Source organism: Pelophylax lessonae (genome assembly GCF_965119305.1).
Source record: "Pelophylax lessonae genome assembly, chromosome: 12".
Classification (NCBI taxonomy): Eukaryota; Metazoa; Chordata; class Amphibia; order Anura; family Ranidae; genus Pelophylax; species Pelophylax lessonae.
The window spans coordinates 57,276,772-57,290,911 of NC_138779.1; the positions used below are offsets into that span (position 1 = coordinate 57,276,772).

The window sequence follows — 14,140 nt, forward strand, 5'->3', positions numbered from 1 at the left end:
TGACTTCTATCAGTGTCTGGCTGAGCACTGGTTAAATCTTGTAGGATGTTTTCATTCTCCTCTGACTGTCCTTTGAGGCTGCTTGGCCCCTGACTCTCTGTCTGGATAGTACTGATTGGCCCTGTGCTGGTCACATCCACCCTCCAAAAAACCTCTCTAGCAATACACTCCAAATTGAGCATGTGCAGAGTGTTCCCAAAGCTCTGTACTATCAGGAGAAGGATTGGGGACTGTTGAAGAAGGGGAGGGGAATCAGAGAAGACAGGATCAAACAGCCTTTTTACATAATACGCAGGATTAACCCCTTAGGTTCCACAGCGAGTATAAGAAGCATGCTTTACTGAATATACAGACTGATTTTACTGTTGTGGGTTTAGTAACACTTTAACTGAACAAGCAAAAGATAGAAGATGATTGGTTGCCTCCAGATTCTGTTTGCTTTAGTTTTGATAAATTCTCATAACTATTTATCATTAAACAAAAATGGTAGTGTAGAAGCTGAAGATCTGTATACACCGACCTCGCCACAATCACTTTAAATTAAGGAAAATTTCAATGCCTCCTTCAAGATGAAGAAGTCCTTCAATAATTATACTGCCTCCAATAAAGATACCAAGTCCCCGTTGTCTGACATTCACCTAGAAGAGAAAAGATGATTCAGTTGTGGATTGGGCTGCCCGATAATGATTTTAGATTAGGGTAACAAGTGAGATTTTAAAATGTTTGCTTCTTATCTCAAAGATACTTCCCTGTCAGTAAAGAAAGCATCATGTTATCAGGAAACCTGTCATATTGTTTCACAAAAGTATTATTCGTTTTTTTCTAAAAAATCCAAAGAATTCATGAACTGGAGGCAATAGTACAGTATAGGGGTGAACCTGCCATATTGGAGAGAATGGCTATGGAAAGAATTTGGTTATGTAATGGCGCTCTTCCACTGCATGGAACCGAACGGTTCGGCTCGCTTTTGTGCTTTTCCACTGCTGGTACCGCATGGTATGGTGTAGGAACGGTTCGGTACGGTACGGCGGCGCTTTTCCACTGCATGGAACCGAACGGTACAGCTCTCTAAAACAGTACCACCTCGATTGTGGTTCTAAGAGGTACCATACCGGTACCATATCCCACAATCCTTTGCATGCAGTCACTACTAGCCACTGATTGGTCAGAGAATCGTTGTTATCCCACCCACTTAACTTTAGTACTACTTTAGTGGAAAAGCAAACCATACCAAACCGTACCGAACTGTTTCAACACCGTACCATGTGGTACCAGCAGTGGAAAAGCAAACCGGGCCAAGCAGGGCCGAGTAGAGCCGAGCCGGTACTTGCAGTGCAAAAGTGCCATAAGTGTACAGTATGTGTGTGCGCTACTCAGATTTAGGTTTGTAGCACCCTTCTAGTGTAGGATGCTAGGTACATTTAGTTTATGGCTCCTTCTGTAATCAAGGGAGTGACAATTGTTCATTCTGGCCTTTTCAGGGTTTCACAGGCTAGGAGTTTTATTGCGTCCGCCTGCCTCTAGAAGAAGCTTCTAGAGTTTAGGGTGGGAGATTCAAATCAACCAGCCTGAATATTTATCGGTTTCCAGCGAATCACTGAAAAGGAACGCCCAGTAGATAGCTGCAATGGAGCTAAATAGTTGGAGACGCTGAAGAAAAGGGTTCCTTCTTCCATGGAAGGTTCCATAGGTGCAGTGCTGCTGCTGTCCAGAAGCCCATGGACCGTGTAGCTGCTCTACAAAATCTCAGATGCTTCAGAAGTAAATGGACTTAATGGAGGTGCCATCCCACTCTGAGTATGGTCCAAAGGAAGCTGGCAGCTGGAACCTGTCCTGGGGACTTGTGAGTAGTGATTGCAGGAAAAAAATATCGCATCATCTATGGCTGGCCTCAGACTGTGCAGTATTTTACCAGTACTAAGGAGAAAGCATCTATGCCAAGGAGATTTGCCTTATTGTCCCCATCTGTGAGGTCCTCACCTGTTAAAGAATTACTTCATGGTTTTTAGTTATAAGGACTCAGACTGTCCACTATTCACTATTTTATCCTAAAGAACTTTGCTCAATGCTCTTTAGCTGTGAAGCGTCAGCCTATTTAGAAAGGCACCTCATAGTGTTCGGCTGTGAAAGGTTCCAGACTGTTCAATGCTAGCACATACCTAAGGAGAGGATTGTCCTCCAACTGTTATGGGTTGCATGTTTTAGAGTATCCAATGCCACCTAGCCCCTCTCCTGTAACTTGCTCTTCAAGCAATAAAACCTCAAAAGACAGCCCCTAGACTGATTACTGGTTCTGGTGTGAATGGACTGTTGCTTCACTTGCTTGGGTGAATGGCGGCCTGTGCACTGTTTTGGAAAAAGTCTGTGGAAATCAGCGGCCCCTACATGGGTAGCACTACAGATTTGTGGAAAGTTGATCTAGGCCAGGGATCCTCAAACTACGGCCCTCCAGCTGTTGTGGAGCTACACATCCAATGAGGCATTGTAAAACTCTAACATTCACAGACATGACTTGGCATGATGGGAATTGTAGTTCCTGAACAACTGGAGGGCCATAGTTTGAAGACCCCTGATCTAAGCCCTGTCTGAATTGCAAGTGTAGGTTATTATAATGGAATTGTAACTTACATTCTTTGCCCAATAGATGTCAGCATTGCAGCACATAAGGTAGACGCTGTACCCAACATCAGCTGGGTTGGCTTCTTCTATCCCCTCAAAGTTGTAAGTTACCTTGTCATTTGCAGTAGCATCCTAAATGAACAGCAAACTTGACTTTGAACATAGAAACAAAGAAGAATGACAGCAGAAAAAAAACAAGATCCATCAACTATGCAATCTTTCTTTTTGAACTTTTCTGGGTCATGTATATGTTAGTAAGTAACTATACTTTTGATGAAAAGGAAATCATTGAACTGTCCCAGACATGTATACTGGATATCTAGTTATTTATATCAATACACTTTTTGCAGAAACACCTGCCAATGAAATTAGCCTTAATCCAAGAAACAGGTAGGGAGCTGCAGCCCTTCCCTACTATCTCTAGAGAGATCTGAAAATGTCTGTGCACTGACGTCTCCATCCAACCTGATGGAGCTTGAGAGGTCCTGCATAGAAGAATGAGAGAAACTGCCCAAAAATATGTGTGCCAAGCTCGTAGCATCATAATCATAAAGACTTGAAAAGGTGTTTCAACAAAGTATTTAGCAAAGACTGTGAATACTTATGTACTTATGATTTTTTTTTTTTTTTAATAAATTTACAAAGATTTCAAACAAACTTCTTTCACGTTTTCATTATAGGGTATTAAGGCCCCTTGATGATCAACTTTAGTTGGAAACGCGTTGGGCATGGTTGCAACCCCTGGTTGCACCGCTGTTGTTTATACAGTGGCGTGACAGGTGTGAGTAACCGTGTTTTTACTTTTTATTACTAATGTCAATAAATGGGATTCCACTTTTTAACCTCCCGTGTCTCTCTCATTGTTTAGTATGAGAGCTGAACTTTGGAGGTCTTGACTGCTGGAGGTGAAGGTGTGATGACGGGGGATACAAACTACCTAAAATGCCTATGAGTTATTGGTCTGGTGAGTTTGAATTACATATGGGCAGAGTTGTATAAAGTAAACCCATACTTGAGTAAAAGTACAAGTGCTCGATCAAAAAGTGACTTGAGTAGAAGTGGAAGTGCTCGATCAAAAAGTGACTTGAGTAGAAGTACTAAAGTATTCAACATTTTTTGTACTTAAGTGTTGCAAGTAGTTTTTTTTAAAAAATTTTGCTACTCAAGTACTGAAAGTAAAAGTACCAGTAGTTTTTAAAAAAAAATTGCTGCTCAAGTACTGAAAGTAAAAGTACAAGTACTGTGTTATGTAGTTATTAAAGAAAGAAGTCAAAAAGAAGTCAAAAGTCAAAAGTACACATGACATTATACACATTTTTTGAGCTTCATGAAACCTGCCATCTACTGTTCTGGCAGTGGTCATTTTTATAATTGTAACGAATAACTATGCAGCACAAAAAAAAAATATCGGAGTAGAAGTATTGAAATCATCGAAAAAATGTAGTGAAGTAAAAGTAGAAGTAGGAGAAAAAAATTCTACTCTAGGAAAGTACAGATACCGCCTTTCGATACTTAAGTACAGTAGTGAAGTAGTTCTACTTAGTTACTATACATCTCTGCATATGGGGAAGAAGGAAGAGAGCACTATATGCTTGTTTGAATTTCCATCACTGGTGTGACCCGCCCCCTCTTCATTGACCTGTCTATTACAGTATCACACTTTCTAATTTATTTACACGTTACATCGGATTGGTGCATCTGAGAATCCTCTATTGGACATTTGTGAGATATTGGAATTCTTTTGAACTTTTTGAAATTTTATGAACTTTTATATTAAGAAGGGTGAGTTATTGCCCTGCTCAGTTTTTCTTTTCAGTGCTGCAATTTTATATATTCATTATAGGGTATTGTTTGTAAAATATTTCGAGAAAAATAATTAATTTAATAAAATTTGGAATAACGCTGTAACATAACAAAATGTGGGAAAAAAGTGAAGCGCTGTGAATACTTTCCAGATGCACTGTATCAACAAGCTCCGTAACTCCTGGAGGTCTTTTTTTATACCTCCGTAAAATATTTTAACTGTTGTTTTTACCATTTGATACAATAAAATGTGATGTTTTATATAATATTGTATGAGAGTGGTTCTCAAAGATGTACATAAAGTCTCTTCTCCTTTTCCAAGTATTGTTTTTATATACAGGTGCATCTCAGAAAATTTGAATATCATCAAAAAGTTTATTTATTTCAGTAATTCAATTCAAAAAGTAAAACTCATATATTTAGTATATAGATGCGTCACACATAGTGATATCATTTAAGCATTTTTTCTTTACATAACACCAATAAAAAAAAAGGATTTTTAATACAGAAATGTTGGCTTACTGAAAAGCATGTCCATGTACAGTATAGTATGCACTCAGTACTTGCTCGGGGCTCCTTTTGCATGAATTACTGTATCAATGCGGCGTGGCATGGTGGCGATCAGCCTGTGGCACTGCTGAGGTGTTATGGAAGCCCAGGTTGCTTTGATAGCGGCCTTCAGCTCGTCTGCATTGTTGAGTCTGGTGTCTCTCTTCTTCCTTTTGACAATACCCCACGGATTCTCTATGGGGTTTAGGTCAGATGAGTTTTCTGGCCAATCAAACACCATACCAAACACCATACCATGATCAGTAAACCAGGTATTGGTACTTTTGGCAGGGTGGGCAGGTGCCAAGTCCTGCTAGAAAATGAAATCAGCATCTCCATAAAGCTGGTCAGCAGAGGGAAGCATGAAGTGCTGTAGAATTTTCTGGCAGAGGGCTGCGCTGGCTTTGGACTTAAAAACACAGCGGACCAACACCAGCAGATGACATGGCTCCCCAAATCATCATGGACTGTGGAAAATTTTGTATTTTAGTTTTAAATCAAGGTCCCCAGAGTCCGCAGGAAGAGTGGAGAGGCACAGAATCCAAGTTCCATGAGGTCAGGGCTCCCTAAAATCAACACATACTGTGGAAACTTTACACTGGACCTCATGCAACTTGGATTCTGTGCCTCTCCACTCTTCCTCCAGACTCTGGGACCTTGATTTCAAAATGAAATGCTACATTTTCCACAGTCCATGATGATTTGGGGAGCCATGTCATCTGCTGGTGTTGTTCAACCAGCCCTCTACCAAGAAATTCTACAGCACTTCATGCTTCCCTCTGCTGACCAGCTTTATGGAGATGCAGATTTCATTTTACAGCAGGACTTGGCACCTTCCCACACTGCCAAAAGTACCAATAACTGGTTTACTGATCATGGTGTCACTGTGTTTGATTGGCCAGCAAACTCATCTGACCTAAACACCATAGAGAATCTGTGGGGTATTGTCAAGAGGAACATGAGAGACACCAAAGCCAACAAAGCTAAAGAGCTGAAGGCCGCTATTAAAGCAACCTGGGCTTTCATAAAACCTCAGCATTGCCACAGGCTGAATGCTTTCATGGCAGGCCGCATTGATGCCGTAATTCATGCAAAAGGAGCCCGACCAAGTATTGAGTGCATACTATACTGTACATGGACATACTTTTCACTAAGCCAACATTTCTGTTGGCTTTTTTTTATTAGTCCTATCAGAGGCGTAACTAGAACCTTCAGGGCCCCGGTGCAGGAAACCATGAAGGGCCCCCTGGACCCCTGGCCGGGGCCCTTCCCTTCAAGCCTGGGACTCTTCCCACTGATCCTGGGGCCCTTTACTCTCGTTGCAGGACCCTTTCACAAGTTCTGCAGTGGGTCACCTTCCTGCGATGTTGGGGCCTCCCCACAGTGGCGGAATGCCAGGGCCCGGTTGCAAGTGTGACCTTTACGATCCTGGAAGTTCACCCACTGGTGTCCGTTGTTTTTATTTTTTTGGTATTTTAATTGTATTATTTTTTATCATTTTATTTTATTGTTTTACAATGTCACTGACTATGACTCTGTCCATTGAGAAAAGGAAGGAGCTGGCTGGTAAATTACCTATTTACCGACCCCTTCCTGGTTCTCTATTGTGACACATCCCCTGCAGCAGCCGGCAGGAGAGGGTAGGGAGCACAGTAGGGGGGGGCAGCACAGTGGGGGGGGGGGAAGCTCTGTAGGGGGGGAAGCACAGTAGGGGGGGGGGACCAGGGGAGCACACAGGGGCCCAGAGACAGCAGAACACAAGTGAACTGGATGGATAGGAGGAGGGGCGAGGGCAGCATACAGAGGAACCAATCTCCTCCATTTTCCCCCTGCAGCTACAGGAGGAAAAAGGAGGGCAGTGATTTCTCTACATGCGGCCCCTGCTGCCCCTCCTATCCAGGTGTACAGGGGAGCCGCACAGGGCCCCCTGGAGCATGGGGCCCGGTTGCAACCGCAACCCCTGCAACCCCTGTAGTTACGCCCCTGAGTCCTATCCTATATAATATTCAAATTTTCTGAGATACTGAATTTTGCGTTTTTACTAGCTGTAAGCCATAATCATCAGAATTAAAAGAAAGAAATGCTTGAAATGTATCACACTGTGTGTAACGCATCTACAGTATATAAAATATACGGGTTTCACTTTTTTAATTGAATTACTGAAATAAATAAACTTTTTGATAATATTCTAATTTTATGAGATGCATCTGTATATGTGGGATGATGCTGATAGGAACCAAATAGAGTACTTACACTCTCACTTACTTACAAGTTAGCTATAATGCGCACCCCCATAATTGTTGACTACAGATTGGTAGCAATGAGGAGATGTCTATTTTTCTTGAAATATAGGAAATATATTTTATCAAATGCCTAGTATGACCTTAGAGGTTAGACCTACATGTGTGTGGAAGTATTCCATCCCCTTCAGCAGAGCACTTGGGGTTGGCATTTTGGCCTCTTCCATTCTCAGAACGAAGCACTTTGTGCTGTTTGGTTTCCTGAAGGCGAGCAGTTTCTATCAATAAATAAATAAATAAATAAATATATTTTCAAAGCTAGAAAAAACAAATGCAACTCCTAGAAGTATTGAAAATTACATTATTGAATTCTGAGCATGCAATTTACTTTATAGCTCACCTTCTTATAATCAAAGAGGAAAGTTCCGGGATACTTATCACTGCGTACATAAATGACAGCTACTTCATCCCGCTCACTGACAGAAATGGTCTGCACAATTTTCTCTCCTTCCACACTGGCAAATGCAACCGTCACCATCTAAGAGACACCAGAACGACAGCAAAACAAACATAGCAATGTCCTTTAGCAAAAAAAAAAATCAAAAAGTTGTTTTTTTCTTTAACGCTCTCGCTAAAAAAGATCCAAGAAAGCTACTACAAGCGCAAGTGTGTTTTAGCTGGTGTCTGGCAAAGCCTTCTGGGACCTGTTCATTTTTGGTTCTTGGAGGGTTGCCCTCTGCACCTGCCTCAATTATTCTGCAACAGCCTCCCAGTTCCTTAGCTAAGGTAACACAGTTAAGAGAGCTCAATATTTTTTGTGTCTGTAGTGACTTCTATTTGTTTTGAGCTTTCAGAGAATAATGAAATCTTTTTTTTACTAAAAATTATTAAGGTAAAGAGTTTATAGTGTTGCTTTTCAATAAATCCGCTAACTGAGTATAAGTTTGCCTTTTCTCTTTAACAGTGGCAGCCCGTCCATTGGGGGCGCAGGGGCGCCGCCCCCCCATCTATACATCCGGCCCCCTAATCTACATGCAGGCCACCAGACACATGGATTCCAATGGGGTTTTTTTTTTTAAGCACATGATTAGAGCCAGAGGCTCTAATAGGCTTCAAAAAAGGGTGGGCTTGGGGCGCAGAGCACTGCGCCCTGAGCCCACCCAGTTGTGTGACAATAGCGAATGAATATTCGCTATTGCCACACTAATTTTCCTCCTGGCCAATCAGGAAAATCAGGAATCGTTTCCCGATTGGCAGAAAGGAAAAGCCACGCTATTAGCTAAGGAGGTGATGCAGGGGAAGCCACCACCGCTGCTGCCTGCCCAGGGTGAGTGAGCCGGCGACCGGGGGGGGGGGGGGTAGGTGTGTGGGCTGGAGCTGGTGTGGTCCGGGGGGGTTGTATGTATGGTGTGGTCCGTCTGCCGCCCCCCCCCCCCCAGCTCATGGAGCACCAGCCGCCACTGCTCTTGAACCAGTTCAACTCCAGGTCCATTTTTACTTTTTAGCTATAAGTCTAATAATTAAGAAATTACTTTGTAATTTATGTATGATGCAGAAGTGAAGCATATATTGCTTTTTGGGACAAAAGGGACTTTCTTTCTGGTGGCATTGCCTTCAAAGATTTATTTTATTTTCTATATAATTTATTTATTAAAAAGAAGTTAAACATTAGAAATAATACATGTTTAGTCAGTTTGGTGACTGTTTTAAAAAGTGTTTCTATATTTATAAAGTGCTAATTTCGTTCTGTACTTTTGATGCCAAAATAATGTTTTTTAGTAAAAACAAAGGCAAAGTAATTTCCAGTTTAAATTAGGATTTTCTTTACAGTTTTTGTATGCATTACTTTTTTTTTTTTTTTTTTTTTTTACTAATTACACTACAAAAAGAAAGAAACTAAATTAGGGAAAACACAAATAAATGTATAGACTGCAAAATAAAAAATAAATAAAAAAAAGGCAAAAAGCTAAACATTAGAAATAATACAGTTAAAGTTAAACATTAGAAATAATACATGTTTAGTCAGTTTGGTGACTGTTTTAAAAAGTGTTTCAATATTTATAAAGTGCTAATTTCGTTCTGTACTTTTGATGCCAAAATAATGTTTTTTAGTAAAAACAAAGGCAAAGTAATTTCCAGTTTAAATTAGGATTTTCTTTACAGTTTTTGTATGCATTACTTTTTTTTTTTTTTTTTTACTAATTACACTACAAAAAGAAAGAAACTAAATTAGGGAAAACACAAATAAATGTATAGACTGCAAAATAAAAAATAAATAAAAAAAAGGCAAAAAGCTAAGGGGTACAGGCAGAGGGAGGAGCTAGGACTGATGGCAAACTTTCTGTTTTTTATCTTCATATCCTGTCCCTTAGACAAAACAAATAAAGCATCCAAGAGTCGACTGGAGTTTATGCAAAGTAGTGAGAGGAGAAAGGTATTTGGAGAGCTCATTGGCCTAGGTTAGGCTTCTCACAACAGACAGGGCTACCCTCCTTTGGGTACCCAGCAGGTCCCCCGAGAAAATAACATGTACCAACAAAAGGAGCACCAGGCCAAATGTTAAGAGACCAAATAAATATATATACATTTTTTTGTGTAAAGCACTTAATTAAATTAGACTCTTTTATCATTTGGTCTGGCACTCCTTCCATTGGTGCATGTTTTTTCTGGTACTCATAGACAAAACAGAAAGGGAAAAGAATTTCTCCAAACTGAGGAAAATCCCTTGTAGTCACCAGGTTCACCAAACCTAATAACCACATTAGAACATTTTGCATATACATCATTTTTTTGCTATAAAACTAAAGAATAAAAATGTAAAGAAAATCCAGAACAAAATGAATGAACTTTAGAGGGAGGGTTATTTTTTTTGCCATTTGTGTTCCATTGGAGAGATTTTCCTTTACTTTCAGTCCCATAGCCAAAACAGGAAGTGAGAGGAAATCCCTGGTAGTCACCAGAACTAGTGTCTACACTGGAAGATTTTCCACACAAAATTTGGGATTTTCTTTCACTCTTGGTGATAACAGTCACCAGGATATATATATGGAGGACAAATCTCTCTAATGGGGACACAGAAATAATAAAAAATAAAACTGACTCGTGTTCTCATTCCTCCCCACTCTATACAAAATTAGACAAAAAGTTTTGCCTTCAGTTGTAATTTAGTGAGGACTAATTAAAGGAGAAGTACAGCTAAAGCTTGTTTGGCTGTACTTCTCCTGTGGATCACAGGAGTGCAGTTCATTCTGCACTCCTGTGACCCATTTTAAACTGACAGGGGGCTGAAGCCCACTGTCAGCTGACGTAACAGAGCAGGTCCAGGCTGGGGCAAGATTGGGACAATGAAGTTGGGATCCACCCATATGCCTGAGAACCGAGCATTCGGCAGTGCTCCATTACTAGGTTCTCAGTGTTAGAGGCGCCGGGGGACAAATGCAGTATTGGACTGCATCCACCTAGGTACAGTAAATATGATTCTTTAAAAAAAAAAAAATCCTATACAACTCTTTTAGGATAAACTGCATTTCTCTGACAGCTGAAAATCGATACATTGTATCAGTCTTTGTTTACATTGTAGCAGACAATACTGGGAGACACTTTTTACTTCCGAACAAAGCTGAATTTGCTGCTAAAAGCACAGCCCAGGATCTTAGCTGTAAAATTTAGCAGGTATCAGCAACTACATATATGATAGCAGTGGCGGCTGGTGCTCCATGGGCCAGGGGGGGGGGGGGGGCAGCAGACGGACCACACCATAGCCCCCCATGCTACACCTGCCCGCATACCATACCCCCCCCCCCCAGTTTGCCAGCTCACTCACCGTGAACATGTGGAGGGCAGGCAGGCAGTGGCGGCGGCTTCTCCTCAGTCTCCTGTGTCTCCTCCCTCCTCCTCCTACTCCTTGGCCAATGGCATGTCTTCTCCTTTCGGCCAATCGGGAAACAGGTCTCTATCTCAGCTCAGACCCGCTTCCTGATTGGCCAGGAGGAGGATCCGTGTGACAAGAGCGAATATTTATTCACTATTGTCACACAACTGGGTGGGCTCAGGGTGCAGTGCTCTGCGCCCCGAGCCCACTCTTTTTTGAAGCCTATTAGAGCCTCTGGCTGTAATCACGTCCTTAAAAAAAAAAAAAACCCATTGGAATCCATGCGTCCGGCGCCCTGCATGTAGATTAGGGGGCCGGACGCATGTATAGGGGGGGCAGCGCCCCTGCGCTCCTAATGGACGGGCCTCCACTGTATGATAGTCAGATGTATATTTACTTACTAACTGAAGTACTGACCTGTTCAGTGTGTTTCTGGGTCAGGTAAGTTCCGACTAAAGTTCCAGCAATAATGATCAGAGTTAGGAGAATGGTAACAGAGAATCCCACAATCCACTTCTTCCTGGTGTCCGCCAATTTGGGAACGACGCTGTATGGCTGATGGTATAAATAATTATATAGCTAAAAAAATGTGTTATTTATGTATTATTTCTGTATCACTTTATTGTATCAGCGGCATAACTAGATAAGGACATGGCTCTGACCATTAATGTCTTAAGTAACATAACACACAATAGAAATATGATATCATAAATACCTCTGAGTTTTTTTTCCACAAATCGTCTTATGTTTTATCAGTTGTCAGTGGACTCAATTCATGAAACATTATCTACCACTTAAAGATTAGTGGTAAAATAGATCATAGCATTTTTCAAAAAAATGCCACATGCACTATGCTTGGTTAAAATGTCATGGGGGCAGGGTCACCCACTAATATCACAGGGTGACCCGCACTCCTTTGTTTATTTAGTAGCAGGTGAGACGCAGAACTGTCAGTTGGCTGGGGTTACGTGTTGGGTGCACACTGTTTTTATTTTTTTTTGTGCGGGTTGGCAGGCAGTGTTTATCATGATTGACACTGGATTTACGATACTTTCAGTGATATTTATTTATTTATTGTTTTTGCATTTTTTAATAAAAAAACTTGCCAAAAACTGGTTCCAATTTTTTATTAACTTTGCCCATTTTTTTGGTGAATGAATAGGGATAATATGTACCCCACGCTCATGCACATGAGGGGGGCGGGTTCTAGGGGGTTCAAGATTGCAATAACTCACCCCCAGCACCCCCACAACCACCGAGCCAGGGTTGTATGAAAGAGGCCCTTGTCCCCGCCAAAGCACCCCCCTCATGTTGCCTGGTATGGTTCAGGAGGGGGCTGCATGCTCTGATAAGGGTCTGGTATTGATTTTTTATATTTTTATTTTTGACCTGGGGTCCCCCTCAAAATCCATACTAGACCCAAATGGTTTTTTTTTAATGCTGACTCTTCTTTTGTTTACATTCTGCTGTCAGCGGTAATCCCGCTGACAGCAGATAATTCATTGGTTGTTAAGGACATGGTGGGTGCTGGCTCCTTAACAACCAACAGAAATTTCAAACATTACTTGAATATTGCATGACTGGACCACTACTTATTTAATGCATGCATTTATTTCTTTACTTCAGTGAATTGTCTTTAACGCTGTTTGTTTTACAGTATTTATCAAGCATTTTTTGCTTTTTGAGATAAATATGGCATAAAAGGTTACTAAATTGATCATTGCAGTATCGCATGAGATATTTGGGAAAAATGTGGTACATGACCCAATACTGCATTCTTTTCTGAATTGAGCCCAATCTGAAGCTTTCTTTAAAACAACACCTGGTGAATCTGCCATGAAGGTCCTTGTTCAGGCACTTCCTAATTGGTTGACAATGATCTGTCCCTATCTCCTAATTGGGCCCCTGCAATGTTAGCCTGTCACACAAGCATTCAATGGAGATCAGATAAGAAAGGTTGAAAAAAAAATAAAAAATCAGTATGTTATTTACAATTAATAGTAATCATTTCTGATATGCAGTGCTCTCGCAAACTAAAAGTGATCCAGGTAGGATTTACATCTACTTTAAATTTGAAATCATTATGAGACACCCCAACTGACAATGGATAATTTTGCAGGCAAAGGAGGACAAACCAAGTCTATCTGAGGTGGAGGAGAAAGAATGTAAACAGGACAAATAAATGTGTTTGTTAAAACTATTATTAAAGTATAAAATTGCCTAAATTATTGAAATTTGATCCAAACTTTGTCTCTATTAGCTTTATATTACATTACAGACACATTACTAAAACTTCCCTTATAATACTATGGGGTTTATTTACTATCCACTGTATCTATCTTTACTATCCACTTTACAAATCCACTGTGCACTACAAGTGCACTGCAAGTGTTGTTGTAGATCTGAGGGGGACATGCAAGGAAAATAAAAAACAGCATTTTTGAGCTTCCCCTCATTTTAGATCTTCCCCTCAGATCTAGAGCAATTGCACTTGCAAGTGCCCTTGTAGTGCACAATATATTTGCCTTTAGTAAATCAACCTCCCTATGTCCATTGTTAGTAAAGCGTTGAGCCAATACGAGCGCAGCAGCTACCCAGCTATAGCAAACATTTTTATACAGTCTATTTTATATATATATTATATTAGTAAAACACATGTGTTAGGCAGGAAAAAATAAAACTCACAGGGAGGTCCATATTCAGCTGCTCTGTGCTCTTACTCTCCATGGTGCTGTCTTGATAAAAATGTTTTCTTATCAGCGCAGACTTAGAGTATTTATGGAGGTGGATGGGGGGTGATGTCTGACAATGGATAATACAGCTGATTGGATAACACTGGCAGCTCCCCAACATCCAGACAATGTACAAAAACATTGCACAGGTAAAGTCCAGAAAAAACAAGGAAGAAGCAATGGGTGCCAAATAAAGGCATGAACAAATCAACATTTAAAACACTTTTTGATAATCTATTCTATACAAAAAGGGAAGAATTATTATTTTTTTCTGGTCAGTTTTGGTAGTGTAACAATGAATAAATCTGAACTGGTATAGTGGTCTT

General features: G+C 40.7%; 1 protein-coding gene across 1 annotated transcript; it reads right to left on the minus strand.

Annotated features, from left to right (window-relative positions):
* Nucleotides 1-530: 530 nt before the first annotated feature.
* LOC309568860 (surfactant protein C-like) lies at nucleotides 531-13,816 on the minus strand (the record flags this gene model as incomplete). Its single annotated transcript, XM_082274644.1, has 6 exons — nucleotides 13,768-13,816; nucleotides 11,500-11,637; nucleotides 7,612-7,749; nucleotides 7,373-7,489; nucleotides 2,629-2,751; nucleotides 531-638 (listed from the first exon to the last, which is right to left on the minus strand). The coding sequence occupies exons 1-6, from the start codon at nucleotides 13,807-13,809 to the stop codon at nucleotides 531-533; spliced, it is 666 nt and encodes a 221-aa protein (XP_082130770.1). The 5' UTR covers nucleotides 13,810-13,816.
* Nucleotides 13,817-14,140: the final 324 nt, after the last annotated feature.